At 41.6% G+C, this 22,014-nt stretch overlaps 1 protein-coding gene across 2 annotated transcripts in view; it reads right to left on the bottom strand.

Moving 5' to 3' along the window:
- ZFPM1 (zinc finger protein, FOG family member 1) overlaps positions 1 to 22,014 on the bottom strand; it is a 128,149-nt gene that overhangs the window by 80,143 nt on the left and 25,992 nt on the right. The window contains exon 1 of one of the 2 annotated variants that reach the window (XM_056525574.1): positions 18,090 to 18,181. The exons of the other annotated variant lie outside the window; for it this stretch is intronic. Coding sequence (XP_056381549.1) covers positions 18,090 to 18,111 — 22 coding nt within the window. The 5' untranslated portion in view covers positions 18,112 to 18,181. Of the gene's footprint in view, positions 1 to 18,089; positions 18,182 to 22,014 lie in introns of those variants that run through there. 2 annotated transcript variants of the gene reach the window in all.

Below are 22,014 nucleotides of genomic sequence, written 5' to 3'. Positions count from 1 at the left end.
AAAAGAAAAAACAGACAGTGGTGGCGCTGCCTTGTGCAGTTACCCTGGGCAACACAGATGTAGTTTTGCCACACGAGTGCCCACATACCTGATTGTGTAGGGCTTAGAGCTCAACACCTGTATAAGCTTGTATTAGAGATGGAGCATGGCAGCCTGGACCCGAATCAAGATTGGTCACGGAGTTGGCAGGAAGAGCTTCATGCAGTTGAATGGATCAACCGGGAAGGAGAAAAAAACGGGTTTGCTAGGGCGCACACCGCTACGGTATATGTCACAACCACGGACAACGTATTAAAATAATAAAGGATGAATTTATTGTTACACGGTTCTAATTCCGGTTTATCCATTCAACTGCATGAAGCATCAAGGGTTGTAGGGTATATCAGGATTTTATGATGATCAGGTACAGTGGTTGGGTCATGTTGGGGACTATAGTGTTCTATTCCTAGAGAATAATTGATTTTGGCTGCCCCCTATTAAAGGGTACTCCGGTGAATAACTTTTTAATCAACTGGTGCCAGAAAGTTAAACAGATTTGTAGATTACTTCTATTAAAAAAAAATCTTAATCCTTCCAGCACTTATTAGCTGCCGAATACTACAGAGGAAATTCTTTTCTTTTTGGAACACAGTGCTCTCTGCTGACATCTCTGTCCATTTTAGGTACTGTCCAGGGCAGCATATGTTTTCTATTGGGATTTTCTCCTACTCTGGACAGTTCTTAAAATGGACAGAGGTGTGAGCAGAGAGCACAGTGGTCATGATGTCAGCACAGAGCTCTGTAGTATTCAGCAGCTAATAAGTACTGGAAGGATTAAGATTTTTTTAATAGAATTAATTTACAAATCTGTTTAACTTTCTGGCACCAGTTGATAAAAAAAAAAAAAAAAAATGTAAAAGTTTTCCACCGAAGTACCCCTTTAAGCAATTCAGGGGCAGCCAAGCATTGGTAAAGTAAAGGTCATGAAGGGGTATGCAGTGTTGTATCATATAGCAGAATTTTATGATGATCACTTGGGACATGTTGGGGACTGTAGTGTTCTAGTCATAGAGGATAACTGATTTACAGATTTTTTTTAAGATGAGAAAAACATAGATGCTTTTTTAGAGAAACAGCGCCACTCTTGACCTCAGTTTGTGTGTGGAATAGCAGCTCTTGTGAATGGAGCAGAGTTGTAATAGCATGCACAACCCAGGGACTGGCGTGATGCAGCGTTTGGAAGATAGCAACTACGTTATCCTAATCCTAGGTAATCCCTTTAAGGTGCTGTTCATGAGATATGGAACTGTATTTTGTAATATCCAGTGGTCAGAACATTATGGAGTTCTAAGTACATATTGGAAGAAAATTGTATTATTGTCATCTTCAGAAATCGGGTCATGATGAGGTGCGGGTGTTGTGGGATAGTGTATAATAAGATAATATTATGGCAATGTCCAGTTGACGGAAAGTGTTGGGGACTGTAGTTTTCACTGTATTTACATCAGAATTGTATTACCTTTATGTACAGTAGTTAGGTCACTTTGGGGGAAGTTTATCATTGTACATATATCTTAGAACAGGATTGTGAATAATGCAATGCAGTTTAGAAACCATATTTTTCCTCTGGTACGGGTAATGTTAAAAACAAGCTATTAAATCTATGTCGCAGTATCTCCATTACAGATGGTTATTTTGGAAACCAACAAAGGTCAGGTAGCGAACTGCATGCACTTGGCTCAGGTCACAGTAAAGATGGCTTCCTCGCTAAAAGGTTTCCCAGTCTCTCACATAAACATCCACATGTACAGATTTACATGTATTATTTACATGGAGACAGTTTGGCCCCAGTGCTGAGGTTAGGCAAGGCACAGATACCGCACAATGAATTATATTCATGGAGAGGGTAACATTAGCTCCTGAGAGATATTATCACGTCACACGGCGGAATTGCGTGGAACAGGATTTATCGAGCAGCTAGAGTCCTGAGAGCTCAACCAATCTGCATCTGCATTTAGTCTGTCTTACTTGATATAATATCAGTCATCTACAGCCAGGCTCTGCAGAGATGTACATCTTCAGGAGCCTGGAGAATGCAAAACCAAGCAAGTCCAGCCAAACATTCTAGGTTATAGTTTCCTGGCCACTAAAAATACCACCAATTTATGACTACAGAAAAAGATGTCCTATGCATAAAGAAGAGATGGAGAAAAACCATTGCACTATTGTTTCAATAGTCAAGAGACTGTCAGACTGGGCCAGGTTACTATTGACCATGCACACATCAATTCTACAGGCCAAGCCCTCATTGTGCACAAGACTGTGAGGTCATTTAGTCTCTGTCTGGCCAGTATGTAAAAATGTATACAGTACAGTAAAATGTCCCTTAGCGGACACCTCCCAATAGGGGACACCTACCATTAGCGGACAGTTTGAAAGGGGTACTCCGCTGGTCAGCGTTTGGAACAAACTGTTCCAAACGCTGGAGCCGGAAGCGGAAGATAATTACGTCATAGCTCTGCCTCCTCCTGACGGCTGTTGGCTCCAGTGTTTGGAACAGTTTGTTCCAAACACTGAGCAGCGGAGTACCCCTTTAATTTCCCGGCAGAGTCCCATAAGACAATGTATTTGCACCCTCCAAATAGAGGACACTCCCAATAGCTGTCGTGGACACACCCGAAAGGGGACAAAACACTCCCATTAAGGGACAAAACACTCCCAATAGAGGACAACCGCGCTTATGTGCAGGCCTTATCCTGTACACAGGGCCGCCGTCATGGGGTACAGCCAATACCCCTGCCCCTGCCCCTGATGCACCCCCCTGCAGCCACCCCAGCACAGAAGCAGAAGACCGCTGTTTAAACAGTGGTCTCCTGCACGTCCGCCAGCCACATCACTAACCCCCCTCCTTTCCTGATCCCCCGTGCTACTTTATTTCCCCTGTGCCAAATCACCCCCCCCTGCCACATCATTTACCCTTGACCCCCTTGTGCAATATCATTCCGCCTTTATCACCGCCCTCTTTATGAAGTGGCACAGGAGGATAAAGGGGGAAGAAATGGCACAGGGGGTGGTAAAGAGGGGGTGATGAATTTGCACAGAGGGTAATAAAGGGTGAATGAAATAGCACAGGAGGGGATCAAGAGGAAACTATTTAATTCCCCCTTTATTACCCTTTGTGCAAATTCATCACCCCCTCTTTACCACCCCCTGTGCCATTTCTTCCCCCCTTTATACCCCTGTGCCACTTCATAAAGAGGGGGGTGATAAAGCGGGAATGATATGGCACAGGGGGATCAAGGGTAAATGATGTGGCACCGGGGGTAATGGGGGGGATAATCTGGCACAAGATAGGGGGAATAAGGCGGCACAGAGAAATTCTACTTTAATATTGCTTTTTATCATGTTTTATAGGTAGGACAGTTTTTGAGCCTTTTTGCCCCAATAGGGGACATTTCTCAATAGCGGACCCTTTTTTTATTCCCTTCAAGTGTCCACTATTGGGAGATTCTACAGTGTAACCCTATGGGTGACAGATCAACTCACTCACCTGAATATACAGGTGGTTAGTGTGAGGGGTTTGGTGTAAAACAATGTATTTCTTACCCAAATCTGTGTAGTCGTTGCAGAGATATGGCACAATGTTGCAATAAGCAAATAGATTCTTAACTGCACCAGGGGTGGGTTTGAAGACTACCTGCACCAATGATGCCATCCCCTGGGTCCTGTCCGCACCGTCCTGTTCATCAAGAAGATGGAGGAAATAATTCTTAATAAGTAGGACGGCACTAAGGGGGGGGGCATCAGAGCCGGAAAGACCTCAGATATTAGACAGCTATCACATCTGAATCCCCAACTAATATACTAGCAATAAGTGGCATTCATGTCTGCAACAAAACAAAAAAAGCCCAACTATCCAATTCTTCCAAGCCCTATTCTATCCCGTGGACCCCACAGAAAGGCAGCCTTCCCATATCAAATGATCATCAGTGACTATTATTTCTGCTAAATGAGAATGTTTGGAACTGTGCTAGGAGATGATGCAAGTTATAGTGGTGAAGCGTCAGCACTATGGCTTGAGAGATATATCGGTTATTTATTCTAAAATACCACACATCAGTCTACGTGACCCTGAAAAATCTACATCTTGTAATCTACTTACAGTACCACATACCTTCCCAACTCAAAGTATGTAAGTGACGCAGCAAAGCAGAATATCAAGCTGTGGCTGTACAGAAGCTTGGAGGAAATAAGACAGTGAGAGAGTAAGGGGTACCGGATCTGCTGCATATTTTGTGCAGCTGATTTTGTTACCCATTGAAGTTCATGGTAGAAAAAACAGCTGCACAAAACATGCAGCAGATCCTCTACACCCTAAGGGTACTTTCACATGGACGGATCTGCAGCATATTTTACACTGAGGATCCGCCGACCATGGGCCCTACAGTGTTGCCTCCATCTGTGTCTGCTCATAGTGGCAATCCGCCACTACGAGCAGACACGCTGAAATGTGCCGCAGCTGCTCTTGGCCTAGCTCAGGGAGCAGGGGGTGCGCAGTGCAAGTACACTGCGCATGAGCACGGCAACTCGCACATCGCATCATGTCTGCTCATAGCGGCGGTTTGCTGCAATGAGCAGGCACAGATGGAGGCAACACTGTAGGGTCCATCGTCGGTGGATCCGCAGCGTAATATACACTGTGGATCCGTTTGTGTGAACGAGCCCTATGGGTAGGTTCACAAATGCGTATTTTCTGCTGCAGATCTGCTGGAGATTTGCTGTAGCAGATTTTGCTGCCCATTGAAGTCAATGGGCAGCAAAATCTGCAGTAGCACATCTCTTCGGGTACGTTCACACGTACAGGATCTTTAGCATGTTTTTGCTGCAGATTTTGTGCAGCTGATTTTGCTACCTATTAACTTCAATGGGTACCAAAATTTGCCACAGCAAATCTTCAGCAGAAAATACGCATGTGTGAATGTACCCTTAATGAAGATTTGCTCTAGTACCGATGGTCATTCTCTAATATAATGGCGCTTTAAAGATCTTGGAAAACCAACCAATAAGGCCCCTAGTACAGCATCCACAATGGCTGTTATTCTGGTTTCTAAGGCTTCATATAAATGTCAGTATTGCTGTATAACTAGGTGCTCATGCTATTCAAATGGATTGTTATATGTCAAACAGTGTTTTTTTGTTTAGTTTTTTTGCAAAATGACTTGTTTGTACCACAATCACGTTATTTGGCATGCACATTGGTTGCCACCTCCAGAAAGAAAGCATAGGTGTAACTGTTAAGGACGTTACTGATCCATATATATTTGAAAAATACGTCAAGTTTATATCAGAATTCAATTAAACAACATATTTTTCAATGCTCATCTATTGTGAAAGCACGTCTAGGTGTACACAAAAGGTGGTGATCCACGCTAGACAGTGAATAACACAAATATAGGTATATTGAAGGTTATATAACATATATACACGATAGAACATCAACTGTTGGTTAACAAAGCTCGGGGGGGTGAGCTGATCAGTGTCAAAAGACCCTACTCCTACCCTCACTAAACAACAGAGCCTCGTAACTGCAGGTCACCGGTCCTTGTGACAGGAGCCTGCACTGGAACCTCCTGTATGTCCCTGGTGCTAAGGGAGGTTTTGTCAGTAAAATAAAACTATTGATTACATATACAGGTGGCCAATCATATTAAGACATTGAGGTAGCTAATGTCTACCAAATACAGTATTCCACACAGTATGATACCTGAAAAAGACACAATTGTCGAGCATGTTATAAGTGGTATAGTATAGAATTAATCAACTGATGTGCAAGAGTATCTCACAAGCGATTATATATTTTTTATCCAATGCGTTTTGCCGGACTGTGTATTAACAGTCAGCTCATCAGGGATATCATTCCGAAATACTCCAAGGGTGTAAATAACCCATACAGATACAATGTACAGCATTAGTTGTGTGGATAGTTATCGATGGCTTGTGGACCCAATAAAAAGGATATAATTGGTACTTGAGTGACGGTATAATCTATTCTGATTGTAGAAGACCTAAAAATGAGATAGAGGTAAGTATCAGGGCTAAAATAAGGAGCTGGTTTGTGCTAATCAGTTTCACATCAATGTGGTTAGGGGATTACCTGAATTTATTGTAGCCAGGCAAGTGAAGAGATGTGTAGCATTGTTGACAAGGTCCTGATGAAGTGTGCCATTTAGATAGGAGAGTCTAGAAAACCTATCCTGTGGTTGCATGATTATGATACATGAGGTATCCGAAGGTGAGATGTATACAAGACAGGGGGGGGTTATTTACCTGATCCTGTACAGTCAATTGGATGATCAGTAAGAGTGCCCTGGTCTTCTCAATGTTGATGATGTGTTGTATGCACCACTTAGCGGACAAATATATGTATAGATACATGATGGTGAAAAACTGGCTAAATATTACATTCTGGGGAACAGGATCGGGTACAGGGATGATCCCTGCAGATTTGTCCTATGATAATGCCCCCATATGGTCTGGTAAGGATAAAGTTCATGGACTTGTTAGGGGCGTAGTCAGTCATAGTAGCAAGGACAGAGCCGCCATTAAAGTATAGAAAGCATAGTGAGAGAAAGTCCACGAAGAAATACAAAAAAAATAAAAAAACTATTAGATGCAAGATGTTAACTCACCAGGTAGCTCATGCGCAGAGATGAAGTCCGGTGTGTTGCAGTGGAAGCTCGGCAGCCTGTGTCTGACATACATAAGGCGCCCGGAAGTGCATCACACGCAGACGCGTTCCAGTGTGGAAAGCAACGTACGCAACAAGCATCCTGGTGCGCATTGTGTAATACTAGGATGCGCTCCAATGTCGGGTGCATCCTCGTATGCGCACTGTGAGGCGGCATCTTTGGAAACTGATGCGTTCCAGTATGAGCTGCATTGTTTGCACATGCGTGAGTCAGTCACAAACTTTTAGTGATAAAGTTACTGAGATGCATTAGATTTTGGAGGACAGATAAGATTTAGTGTCTACCACAAATTGCTTTAGTAATGTTAGCCATAGGTTGTGTTAGACTATAGGGAACTGATGAATTTATTATAAGTCAAAATTACTTTAATGATACGAATTTAGGGACAGAGTGAGTTAGGCTGGGTTCAGACCACGTTTTTGAAATACAGCTCCTGTATCAGGTTTTGATGAAAAACAAATTCCTCAAAATCGGAATAAACCATATCAAAACATGTGTACAAATTGTATACGGTTTGAAAAATGTCAGGTTGCATCCATTTAAGAAAAAAAAACGTATACGTTTTTAACTTTTCATTCCATTATGAATAAAGTTTCACTTGTTTGATTGAAAAAAAAAACTGTGCAAAGTCAAAAATTGTACGGTGAAAACTGGATGGAGCCCTACGCACATGCAATTCTGTACGGTTCCCATTGACTCCCATGTTAAAAAAAAAAAAAAACGTACACATTTCAATACGGTTTTTCACCCAGACCAAAAACTGTTGTAGGCTACGGTTTTAGGTATGGGGAAAAAACTGACAAAATCGTACAGGATGCAAAACGGACACAACCTGATGCATCTTTTGGCATACGGTTTTCAATGGAGAGTCAATGCATACGGTTGTCAATACGGTGCCATCCGTTTTTTAAATTGAAGACGTATACAGGAACTATATTGCAAAAACGTGGTGTGAACCCAGCCTAAGGGACTTGGGGAGGTAAAAAGATAGTTAGGGGTCCAAGATACAATTAATAGACTAGTAGAGATTAGACATTACAGGATTATTCAACAAAGGGTCAAACGATGTTCCCTGTAACACAGGGGTATATAATTAATTTTAAATAAAGCTGGCAAAATTAAGATTCTCATTGAGCCCACGGGGTGGACAGTGTTCAGGGTAAAGAGCCACAGAGTCTCTCTTAGTTGGGTTGGACTACTTCAAGCATTTGGAATTTCAAAAATACCCCATTTCCCATATATCTTAAACTTTATTAATGTAATTAATTATCACACAAGAACAAACTGATTAAAATTCCAGTGTTATTCACTCCATTATAACACAATAACACTGTACTTTTAATCTGTTTGTTCTTGTGTGAGAATTAATTACATTAATAAAGTTTTAGATATTTGGGAAATGGGGTATTTTTGGTGATCTATAAGTTTATATTGCTTATATTACCCACCATATATTGGTCTTTAGTGAATCCGAGGGACAAATTAACACTACATTGTTTCGGAAACCAACTGCTGGCAACAACAATAAGCCCCTCAGAAAAGGTATCCTCAAGGGGCAATTTCTTAGAATCAGAAGAAACTGTTCTTCAGAGGAAGTCTTTCTAGAAGAGTCAAGAAACCTATACCATCGCTTTCAGGAACAAGGCTAACCCGACTCATGTCTTACACAGGAATTCCATGCTGCCCATAGAATGGAAAGAAAAGATTTGCTCAATATCAAACGGAAAGAGGAGAACTCCAACTGCACACAGATCATAGCCACCTTCGATACTGCTTTCTCAGAGGTTAGAAGTATTACCAACAAGCACTGGGACATCCTTAAAATGGACCCAGACTTGAAAGAATCCATTTTCCCTTACCCTTTCATTACCTTCAGACGAGGCCAGAATCTTAAGGACAGACTGGTCAAAAGTCACTATACAGCACCAGGAAGTGGCAGGAACTGGCTATCAAGGAGGCAAGTGGGCACATTTAAGTGTGGAAAATGCCGAGCATGCCAATTCATAAATCAAAGTAACATCTATTGAGATCAGACCTTGGAACGCTCATTCCCAAGCAAATCTTTCGCCAATTGTAAAACAACAGGGATAGTGTATATATAGCAGTGTGTATATGCGGTCTACAGTATATAATAAAAATATGAGAATTTAAGAAGCAGATCCTAGGACACATCAGGAACCTATTAAAAAGGACATCTGCAGTGGTACAAACACTTATCCCCTATCCTCAAGACAGGGGATAAGTGTTTGATCGCGGGGGTCCGAACGCTGGGGCCCCCGGCAATCTCCTGTACGGGGCCGCATCTCTCCCGTGCAGGTGATGTGCCAGCCGCAGCATGACGTTGCGGCCAGCACGCCTCCTCCATACATCTCTATGGGAGAGGCGGGGAGGCAGCACTCGTGCCTCCTCGCATCCCCCATAGAACTGTATGGGGACAGGGAGGAGACGGGGCGTCACCGTCGTCCTCTAGGTCGACGCTACGTCACCATGGGCGCTAATGCTGGCGGCCCGTTAAGGAGATCGAGGGGGGTCCCAGCGGTCGGACCCCCCGCGATCAAACACTTATCCCCTATCCTGTGGATAGGGGATAAGTGTAATTCCGCTGCAGTTGTCCTTTAACCATAATAGCGACAAGCAAATTGCACAACATATTAATGCGAAACACGAGGGCCGACTAACCGTCCTGAAATTCCAAATACTTGAAGTAGTCCAACCCACCATCAGAAGAGGCAACATAGATATTGTTATAACACAAAAAGAGACTCTGTGGACCTTTACCCTGAACACTGTCCACCCCCATGGGCTCAATGAGGATCTTAATTTTGCCAGCTTTATTTAAAATCAATTATATACCCCTGCATTACAGGGAACATCGTTTGACCCTTTGTTGAATAATCCTGTAATGTCTAATCTCTACTAGTCTATTAATTGTATCTTGGCCCCCTAACTATCTTTTTACCTCCCCAAGTCCCTAACTCACCAGGTGCATTCTGTCCCTGAATTTGCATCATTAAAGCAATTTTGACTTATAACGCATCAGAACGTGTGGAACGCATCAGTTTCCAAAGATGCCACCTTGCAGTGCGCATACGAGGATGCACCCGACATTGGAGCGCATCCTAGTATTACACAATGCGTGTTGCGTTCCACACTGGAACTCACTTCCGGTCTGCTTGTGATGCACTTCCAGGCGCCTCGCGCATGTCAGACGCAGGCTACCGAGCGTCCACTGCCACACGCCAGACTTTATCTCTGCGCATAAGCTACCTGGTGAGTTAACATCTTGCATCCAATGTTTTTTTTAATTTCTTTGTGGACCTTCTCTCACTATGCTTTCTATACTTTAATTGCAGCCCTGTCCCAGCTACTATGACTGACTATGCCCCTAACAAGTCCATGAACTTTATCCTTAGGGACCCAGTTCACATACCAGACTGTATGGGGGCATTATCGTAGGATGGATCTGCAGGAATCATCCCTATACCCGATCCTGTTCCCCAGAAGGTAAATATATATATATATATATATATATATATATATATATATGTGCATACAACACATTATCAACTTTGAGAAGACCAGGGCACTCTTACTGATCATCCAATTGACTGTACAGGATCGGGTAAATAACCCCCCCTGTCTTGTATACATCTCATCTTGGGATACCTCATGTATCATAATCATGCAACCACAGGATAGGTTTTCTAGACTCTCCTATCTAAATGGCACACTTCATCAGGACCTTGGCAACAATGCTACACATCTCTTCACTTGCCTGGCTACAATAAATTCAGGTAATCCCCTAACCACATCGATGACAAACTGATCAGCACAAACCAGCTCCTTATTTTAGCCCTGATACTTACCTCTATCTCATTTTTAGGTCTTCTACAATCAGAATAGATTATACCGTCACTCAAGTACCAATTATATCCTTTTTATTGGGTCCACAGGCCATCAATAACTATCCACACAACTAATGCTGTACATTGTATCTGTATGTATGGGTTATTTACACCCTTGGAGTATTTCGGAATGATATCCCTGATGAGCTGACTGTTAATACACAATCCGGCAAAACGCGTTGGATAAAAAAAATATATTATTGCTTGTGAGATACTCTTGAACATCAGTTGATTAATTCTATACTATATCACCAATAACGTGCTCGACAATTGTGTCTTTTCCAAGTATCATACTGTGTGGAATACTGAATTTGGTAGACATTAACTACCTCGGTGTCTTAATATGATAGGCCACCTGTATATGTAATCAATAGTTTTAATTTACTGACAAAACCTCCCTTAGCACCAGGGACATACAGGAGGTTCCATTGCAGGTTCCTGTCACAAGGACCGGTGACCTGCAGTTACGAGGCAGGCTCTGTTTAGTGAGGGTAAGAGCTTTGTTAATCAACATTTGATAATCTACCGTGTATATATGTAATATAACCTTCAATATACCTATATTCCTGTTATTCACTGTCTAGTGTGGATCACCACCTTTGTGTACACCTAGACGTGCTTTCACAATAGATGGGCATTGAAAAGTATGTTGTTTTCTTGAATTCTCACCTCCAGAAAGAAAACAGATATTTGCTTCAGTGGCCATGTTAGCTATTGCAGGGGTTATCACTCAGCCTTTCTGGATTCCCAAAGAGCAATTCTGCATCACAGGAGTGTGGGTTGTATAGAAATACACACACACACACACACACACACAAATACAAAACACATATATCTCACAATATAAGTGGAAATTTAAACATTTTGTTTGGAGTAAAATAGTTTAACGCCTAGATCTTACATTTGTTATGCTACTACTTGTAGGGTTTCATTTTATAAAGGAAAAGGAAGTGCATTGAAAAGAAAATGTAAGCATAAAGCAATTTATGCATCAGCAGAAACAGCCATTAATGCTCGCACTAATATTTTATGATATGATTACACTGAGGAAAAACATTTTGCTCTGCAACCTCTGCTCCCCTTTGGCTGGGTGAAAACACCTAGGTCCTAGCAGTACCCATGTGTGGATAAACACTATTACCTGAGAGGGGGTTTGATTTTGCCAGTGATCACAGATACAGTATCTCAGAAGTAAATACATCCCTCCCATTTTTGAAAATATTTTAGTATATCTTTTCATGTTACAACACTGAAGTAATTGCACTCTACCATGTAAAGTAGTGAGTGCACAGCCTATATAACAATGTTTATTGTTGTGTCCCCTCAAAATAACTCAACACACAGCTATCAATGTCCATATCGGGTCCAATAATCCACTTTCCCTCCCCAGTGTCATGTAGTGTTAAAAGGTCTGAATGGGGAGCAGGTGTCTTAACCCCTTAAGGACACATGACGTACTGGAACGTCATGTGTCCACTCCCGATCTATAACGCGGGGCCACGGCGTGGCCCCGCGTCATAGCGGTTCGGGCCCGGCCTCTAACAACGGCCGGGACCCGTGGCTAATAGCGCGCGGCATTGATCGCTGTGCCGCGCGCTATTAACCCTTTAGACGCGGCGTTCAAAGTTGAACGCCGCGTCTAAAGTGAAACCGAAAGCATGCCGGCTAGCTCAGTGGGCTGTTCGGGATAGCCGCGGTGAAATCGCGGCATCCCGAACAGCTGACAGGACAGCGGGAGGGCCCCTACCTGCCTCCTCGCTGTCCGATCGCCGAATGACTGCTCAGTGCCTGAGATCCAGGCATGAGCAGTCATGCGGCAGAATCATCGATCACTGGTTTCTTATGAGAAACCAGTGATCAATGGGAAAGATCAGTGTGTGCAGTGTTATAGGTCCCTATGGGAGCTATAACACTGCAAAAAAAAAGTGCAAAAAAAAAGTGAATAAACATCATTTAACCCCTTCCCTATTAAAAGTTTGAATCACCCCCCTTTTCCCATAAAAGAAAAAACACAGTGTAAATAAAAATAAAAATAAACATAAATGGTATCGCCGCGTGCGGAAATGTCCGAATTATAAAAATATATCGTTAATTAAACCGCACGGTCAATGGCGTGCGCGCAAAAAAATTCCAAAGTCCAAAATAGTGCATTTTTGGTCACTTTCTATATCATGAAAAAATGAATAAAAAGCGATCAATAAGTCCTATCAATGCAAAAATGATACCGTTAAAAACTTCAGATCACGGCGCAAAAAATGAGCCCTCATACCGCCCCATACACGGAAAAATAAAAAAGTTATAGGGGTCAGAAGATGACAATTTTAAACGTATAAATTTTTCTGCATGAAGTTATGATTTTTTCCAGAAGTGCGACAAATTCAAACCTGTATAAGTAGGGTATCATTTTAATCGTATGGACCTACAGAATAAAGATAAGGTGTCATTTTTACCGAAAAATGTACTACGTAGAAACGGAAGCCCCCAAAAGTTACAAAATGGCGTTTTTTTTTTTCAATTTTGTCTCACAATGATTTTTTTTCCCGTTTCACCGTAGATTTTTGGGCACAATGACTGACGTCATTACAAAGTAGAATTGGTGGTGCAAAAAATAAGCCATCATATGGATTTTTAGGTGCAAAATTGAAAGAGTTATGATTTTTTAAAGGCAAGGAGCAAAAAACGAAAATGCAAAAACGGAAAAACCCCCGGTCCTTAAGGGGTTAATTTTGGTGTTATCGATCCCACACTTTCTAATACTGGTCATGGAAAGTATCTGAAAAAAAGATTTGTTGCCTAGGCTTTGCTATACAAAGATTACCATGACCCTGAAACTGAGCTGCAGCACAGAGGGCAAGATCATACAGCAGTTTCAAAGGACAGGTTCAACATAGAACACTCAGATTAGTCGCCATTGGCAAGTTGAGTTGTCTTTTGGAAATAAATGTATAAAGGCTACCAGCATTGCTACAGAGATTAAAGGGGTGGAGGGGCCAGCCTGTCAATGCTCACACCATATGCTGTACACTGCATCAAACTGATGTGCATGGCTGAAGTCCCAGATGGAAACCTCTTCTAAATACGATGCACAAGAAAGCCTACAAACAGTTTGCCGAAGACAAGCAGACTAAGGAAATAGATTACTGGAACCATGTCCTGTGGTCCAATGAAAAGTAGATAAACGTATTTAATTCAGATGTTGTCAAGCATGAGTGGGGCAACCAGGTGAGTAGTACAAAGAAAAGTGTGTCTTGCCCACAGTCAAGCATAGTGGTGCGAGTGTCATGATCTGGGACTGCGTAAGTGCTGCTGGCACTGGGGAGCTACAGTTCATTGTGGGAACCAAAAATGCCAACAAGTACTGTGACATACTGAAGAGCATGATCCCCTCCCCTCTAAGACTGGGCCACAGGGCAGTTTAACATAACAACCACCCAAAACACATCTTCAAGACCACTGCCTTGCTAAAGGAACTGAGGGTAAAGGTGATGGACTGGCTAAGCAGGTCTCAAACCTAAACCCTATTAAGCATCTGTGCGGCATCTTTAAATGGAAGGGGTGGGTGGGTGTGCAAGGTCTCTAACATCCACCAGCTCAGTGATGTCGTCATGGAGGAGTGGAAGAGGACCCCAGCGGCAGTAAAGCTCTGGTGAACTCCATGCCCAAGAGGCTTATGGAAGTGCTGGAAAATAATCCTGACCATACAAAATATTGAAACTTTGGGCCTAATTTGGACATTTCCACTTAGGGGTGTACTCACTTTTGTTGTCAAGGTTTAGACATTAATGGCTGTGCATTAAGTTATTTTTAGGGGACACAACATTAAACACTGTTATACATGCTGTGGACTCACTCATTTACATTGTAGTAGAGTGCAATTTCTTTAGTGTTGTCACATGAAGATATAATAAAGTACTTACAAAAATGAGGGGTGTGCTCTCAATCTGGAAATCAAAACCTATTAGCAATTGAAGATTACACTAATAATATCATCTTTATGACTGTCTATCACTAGTGAGGTGTCAATCACTGCACAATGTCGCTCTGCATGTTCATTCCAACATAAATGCTTATTCACATTTCTATATGAAAATATGGATAATATTAAGATGCAAAAATGCAGATGTTCTAAAAAAAATTAGTTTGGTTCTGTACTGTATGTGTTTTTGTTCTCTATTTTGTTGTTTTGTAATATAAATTGTCAATTGTTCATGCACGTACATTCATTTCTTGTTAAAAGGATTAGCCTCATTTTGCTGTTTTGGAATGTTGATGACAAATTTGTGAAACAAGAAAACAAATGTGAACCAAGCTAACATGGAAATTCAGATTTTAAATTCACCATATTGACTTCTATTAGCTACAAATGGTACTAATATGGATACATTGGAACATGCTGCGTATAGAAAAAGAAAATCCCTGCACAAAAGGAAAACACAGAACACAGAAGTGTAAATAAGCCTCAAAGGATATATGCAGCGGAAAACTTTTATGTCCCCCTGTGCCCGGGCTGCAATAAAAAATAAAAAAAATAAAAAATAACTTTAAACTCACCTTCCTACGTTCCCCCGTTGCTCCTGTATAGTCGTCCTGTTCCTCCGTTGCTGCTCGGCTTCATGCTTAGGCTCGAAATGTCACACTGCGGTCAGCGTATCGACGGCCAAAGCCATGTCTCGCCTCGTCCGGTGATAGGAGTTGGCCTAAGCTTCTTACCACTATTGTGGACTTTCGGCAGACCCACTAGGGTACATTCACACAGGCGGGTTACCCACATGTTTCCAGTGGGTTGAGCTTCCTACTGCTGATTCACCGCAGTGGATTATCTGTAGTGGAAAATCTGCAGCAAAATACCTCAATGTGGTCTGCTGCAGCTTTCTGCTGCAGAAATAAACAATAAAAACCTGCTTTATTTTTTTTTGTACATTATTATGGGGGCAGCCATCTTGCCCAAGCTGTTTTAAAAGCCTTTAGTGATATGCTTTACAGCAGAATCCATGTACCATGGACAACAATGTACAGCAGCTGTCCAATTCACATGAATCTGAGATGCACTTTACATTCTCTGTGACCTTTTCAGAGGTCATTTTACAGGGAGGAGGATGCTGATCTCTGTTGTGAATGGTGGTGTATCCAGTGTTATCTATTTACTGGAGTCACATTTCACTGTACTCTTCTTGTCTATTAAGAAAGGCATCACTGTACAGAACAGGAAGAATCAGGTTGGTTTTAGCCCTAGTGGCCAGAATAAAAATTGCAAGATTACATGGATGTTTTAAAATAAAGATAGTAAAATGCAAAATTAAAAGAAAAAAAATACAAACATTCTTTAAAATACTGTTAACATAAATATTTGAATGAAACAATGTGCAATTTTTGAGGACACGTTACTTTTAAGGCTGAGTTGTGACATTATGCAAACAGTGGAAAATACATGAGTTAGAATGTAAAGGCCTTGCACAGCTGACACTGCTCACAAGGTAAATGAAGATGGAGGGAAGGCAAGAAACACTAGAGGCGCTGGCCATCCATCATGACAAGGGCCACGGCGCAGGCGGAGATTGGTACATGGCAAAGAGATTACAGTTTCCTGGCAAGATAGAATCCTAATAGGAGAGTAACCAGCACAACACAGAATACAGCACATTCGTCTTTACTGAACATGTCCATTCATTAGGATACAAGTATCACAATAATGTGTGTTTATTTATCATTTCTGTCTAACACTAATATTTTGAAGGAGAATTTACAAATATTGCCACCTATAGCAATTAATGTCCAGCATGTCTAGGTTCACTGAAAAGGTTTTCTACCTATGGGTTGTTCAAGAGTCTATAATAGGCTACTAGTGCCAATTAGACAAATCCACATCTGCTTTTGTAAAACAATATGACTGTTAAATTGTCTCAATTAGGAGTTATAACCCAGCTTTTCTAAACCCAAGGACGATATGACAGACATTGACAACCCAAGGGTTTCCATTTACTTCATTGAGTCCACATAAAAATATGCTCTCTGCATAGTAAAATATCCCGGTGCCCTAAACAATGACTCGCAACAGCGACTTATGGTCCGTTCACACACTGCTGTTTTCTGCAGTCATCACCGTGCGGCACAAGTCGGTTTACAAAGAACTAAAGCGATTTCAGTTATAGGTAAAGCACCACCTGTAATTCCTGGTGAACCTTATTCTGTTTTGGCTGTGCAGTTTTGAGCTGTGCTGCAATGACCGAAATGTTTGAATAAAAGGGAAGATAACTTCTCCACCATGAACCTACAAATGGTGCATTGGGTAAATTAGAATGTCTTTCCTGCATCAGGATCAGCATTTCCCAGTGCAGGGGTTTATGGTGGAGGAGCCAGGGAAGGGAGGGGAGGGGCGGATTCTAATATATGTGGATCAGGCAAAATGGAAAAAAAAATGTCCTTTTTATTTTATTTAACTCCCTTTCCTTACCTCTCTTTGAAAAACATAATTTATCTGTGTATTATCAAGAAAGCCAGACACTTTAATCAGTGAGCTATGAAGTCAGTGTTTCCAGCCTTATCTGGTGGAGGAGTGGAAACGGAGCAGATAGGCAGCTCCCAGGCCGAGCACTGGTGGGGAATGTTAATAGGAGGAACAGCAGAGAGATTGGCTGCGAAGGCCTGCCTATCTCCACCATTATCAAGGCCTTATCAATGCAACCATCACAGCTCAGTAATGGGGCCGGTTCAACTTTCTGCTTTATCAGGGAGACTGATTCGAGCCAGAGGGACACAAGGCTGCGAGACAACCGGGAGAGTGAATAAGCATCCAGTGTATTTAGAAAATCAAGAAGATTACTTATTGCCATTTGCGTTGATACAGCACGTTAACCCTACATGCTGCCAAGTGGAAAGGAGCTGGGGCTGTGGCATGGCAAAAGGGTGACACTAGCACGGAAAGGTTCCACAGAGATGTATTTTATATATAAACAATACATGCTATTTGTATTTATTTGGTGCCAGCATAGTCCATAACATGATACCAATACATTCTTCATCATTGTAATTGCATAGCACCCACAGTATTGAAGAAATAATATCAGTATGCTTTCTAGTGCTAGTACATATTTAATACTGAGGTCAGTTTATAGGCAATGAAATAGGTCAACATGCAACAAAGCTGAAATTGGTACACTTTTGCATTCCCTCTTTTTGAATTGTTTTAAGACGGTTAACAAAAGTCTTTAAGTCACAGCCTACTTGAGGAGTAGTCTGTCACCACCTGTATTACCCGAATGCCCAGGAGGAATTTTTGAGAAACCCAATTGATTGGGCAAGTCAAGGTTTCTGAAATGGAAGTGTGAATGGTTTTGTGCTTTTGATTCTGCCAGCACTTAAACTGATTTTCTAGGAACATAATAATCTTTTTAAACATGGCTGGGGTGCATTAATAAAAAAATAAATAAAATAATTTAAAAAAATCCTACTCTCCTACCCCGATCCCTCACAGCTTCCATTCTTCAGGTCCCTGGCCTGCCAGTTACTGCTGCTGCCTTGTTCCACTGATAAGTCATCTCACTCACTGGCTGGGAATGGTCATTGCTGCATCTCCTAAAAACATCGGACTCCTATTCATGATCACAAGCAGAAAGTATAGTGCAGTACCGCAGATAAATCCGACACCAGGAAGACTACACTGCAATAAATGATGTACTTCAATGATTGGGCACCATTTTCCTTCCTCTAACCTTTTCCCTGGGTTCACATGCAGAAACTATTGTGCCAGTCAACCACATACCATGTGGCAAAACTGCCAACGCTTAAAGCAAATCGTCATAACTTTTCAAAGCGGTTATGGATCGTGTGTTTTTAGTTTCCTTTTTAAAACCTTTTTGAGACTATTTGTATTACACTTAGCCATTTATCACTTTTTACAGCTGTACAGTAAATTGCTTTAACAGATATACACATGTACCTGAGACGGAAAACTCGGGACGTCTGCTAATGTCATTTAACTGCTCCCAACTCTTATCCCAAATGTCTTTGGCAGGAAGTGTGTTATGAGATTGGTGATAATTTGAGAACACTGAGCAAGATTTGCTTCCAGTCCCTTGTGCATCTTAAAGTAGAACCAGCACCAAGTGATTGTAGAAGAGGCTGTGTACATACAATGCAAATCTGCTAGGAACTAAGGAAAACAGAAAAGGCTTTTCAACTAAATGCATCTATTTAATGGGTATTCCAGGAAAAAAAAAACATATACATATATACACACACACACACTAGGGATCGATTGATATCGTTTTTTTAGGGCCGATACCGATAATCGGTGGAGGTTAGGGCCGATAGCCGATAACTCATATCGGAATATCGATATAAGTTATCGGCTATTTATCCCCCCGCGACACCGCTGCAGATCACTGATTTAAAGCGGTCGCTTTAAATCAATGAACTGCAGTGGCTTTTGCGGTGCCATAGACCGCTGCCGCCACCAGCTTCTCTCCCCCTGCCTGTCCGGGGGTCCTCAGTCCTATCACCGCCCCCGCGATCGCCCCCCCCACCGCCGCACCGCTCCGCGCCCCCTACCGCCCACACCCCCCACCACACCGCCCCGGCCCCATTACCTCCCCCATCCCCGGTTTTATAATTACCTGTTCCCGGGGTCCACTCTACATCTGGCTCCGGTGGCGTCCTTCTGAGCTGTTGCTGTGCACACGGAGTCACGTCGAGTCACGTCACTCGTCATTGCGCACAGCGTAATGCAGGATGCAGCAGGAGCCAAACCGATAATCGGTCAATCCCTAATATATATATATATATATATATATATATATATATATATATATATATATATATATATCTCAACTGGCTCCAGAAAGTTAAACAGATTTGTAAATTACTTCTATTAAAAAATCTTAGTCCTTTCAGTACTTATGAGCTTCTGAATTTAAGGTTGTTTTTTTCTGTCTAAGTGCTATCTGATGACACCTGTCTCGGGAAACGCCCAGTTTAGAAGAAGTTTGCTATGGGGATTTGCTTCTAAACTGGGCGTTTCCCAAGACAGGTGTCATCAGAGAGGACTTAGACAGAAAAGAACAACCTTAACTTCAGAAGCTCATAAGTACTGAAAGGATTAAGATTTTTTAATAGAAGTAATTTACAAATCTGTTTAACTTTCTGGAGCCAGTTGATATATGAAAAAAAGTTTTTTCCTGGATAACCCCTTTAAGCTTTTAACAACTCTTAAAGACAAATCTGATTAAAGCTTCAATATGCACAACAAAGTCATGTGCATGAAGCATGTATGGCAGCATAGAAACATCTATATACTCTGCGTGCTGCCACATCACAACGCCATACGGCACAGTGTGCTCTTGTGGAAGTAATGCTTCTAGGAAAGAATCTCTCTGTAATAAAGCATGGATGGAGACAAAACCTAAGAATACAGCTGGAAGCACTAATAGGTACAGTATAGGTGCCATGTTACTAAGCTCTGTGCATGAAGACCAACACTGCAGACTTAGGGTCTATTCACACGGACAATTTCCGCCTCATATTAAAGCGCATAGACTTCTATGGGATTCTGCACTCCCATTCAACCTTCTGAAATTCCGCAAGCGGAATTTCTGAAGGTTGAATGGGAGTGCAGAATCCCATAGAAGTCTATGGGCTTTAATTTGAGGTGGAATACCGCAAGCGGAAATTCCGCCGTGTGAATAGACCCTTAGATTGGAAGTACACAGTAGAGAAGCGTTTTTTCCCCTTCTTTTCTGTAAGAACATTTCCAATTCGTTTCTGGGTAGGCAAAATGTCAATTTGCGACAAGGCATGGCATAATAACAATGGAAATAAGCCATTAAGACCCACAGTTGAACACAACTATTCTAGACTTCACAGTAACAAAGAAATAATAAAAATAAAGATCAATAAACAGCAGCTGGTTGATGAGTGGATACTATGAAAAATGGCAATATGAAAATGTGGCCAATCCTAGCCAGTTCTGAAAGCTGCAAGGTCGGACTTCAATATATTGGACTTATTCAGCAGGCAAGCAATGCATACACATCCTACCGTCCACAAGATGTAAAGAACACATGATTTATCAGACCAGGCCACCTTCTTCTATTGCTGACCAGATATTGATGCCTGTGTAGAGCAAAGGCTAGCCTGAGTCTTGGGCAACCATGACCATATCACCTTTAATAACCAAAACAGAGGGAATTCAGACCTCAAGGTGTAAACTTATTAAAATTCTTCCAATTATGGAAATGCAGAGAAATAAGATGTAGCTAGTTTAAATAAAATATGTGATGTATTAAATAAATATTAATAATATACACTTAGTCTGGTATCTGTGCAAGGCCCTTGCTACAGATCAAGTTAAATTAGTTAAAATAACATTAAAACATGGCATCAATGCCAGTATTTGTAATAATCATTATAGCAATTACATTTTCACAGTATGCCACCTTTGTATTGTGTCTCAGTTATAGACACATGATTAGATCCAATGATGCAGTCTATGCAAAAAATTCCAAAACATAATCCTGCGCGCCAGTAATTAAACTAAGCAGAGTTTCGATGTGAGCGCTGGATGATGCAAAAGTTATAGTATAATTGCACATTGTCCCGTTATCGGGACGTGGCCTTTGGCAGAGGGTATGCAATACAGGTATGTACAGAGTACCTGTTTCCAGATGCAGATAGTCGCTAGAGGTGTCCTTACGGTGCGCACTGGCTCCACGAACTGCAGGGGGATTCAGACTTCTCCTGCTGCTAGGTGGCACGGCACTGCATCCGGCTTGCTGTAACAATCTGCATCTGGAAACAGGTACTCTACATACAGGCCGGGCGCAGCCTGTGCCAACCTGTATCGCATACCCTCTGCTAAAGGCCACATCCCGATAATGGGACAGAGTGCAATTATACAATAACTTTTGCACCATCCAGCGCTCACATCACAACTCTGCTTAGTTTAAATTACTGGCATACAGGATTTTTGGCGTAGACTACATCATGGGATCTAATCATATGTGTCTATAAGGACCTATAACTGGGACACAATACAAAGGTGGCATACTGTGAAAATTTACTTGATGTAATGATTATTACAAATATTGGCATTGATACCATGTTTTAATGTTATTTTAATTTTACTGAATCTGTAGAAAGATACAAGAATATTATTGATATTTATTTAATAAATCACATATTTTATTTAAACCAGCTACATATTTCTTTGCATGTCCATAATTGGACAGTTACATTTTAATAAGTAATAAGTTTACACCTTGAAGTCTGAATTCCCTCTGTTTTGGTGATTTATTTTTTGGCACTTTTGGGTATAGTGCAACTCAGTACCTCAGTCTAGACTCAACGTATTTATATTAGTGTGTAGCCACCCAATTCCTATTTTTCCT

The sequence above is a fragment of the Hyla sarda genome, chromosome 6, assembly GCF_029499605.1.
Source record: "Hyla sarda isolate aHylSar1 chromosome 6, aHylSar1.hap1, whole genome shotgun sequence".
Classification (NCBI taxonomy): Eukaryota; Metazoa; Chordata; class Amphibia; order Anura; family Hylidae; genus Hyla; species Hyla sarda.
Note: the sequence above shows the minus strand (reverse complement) of the source record. Positions and strands in the feature narration are given on the sequence as shown.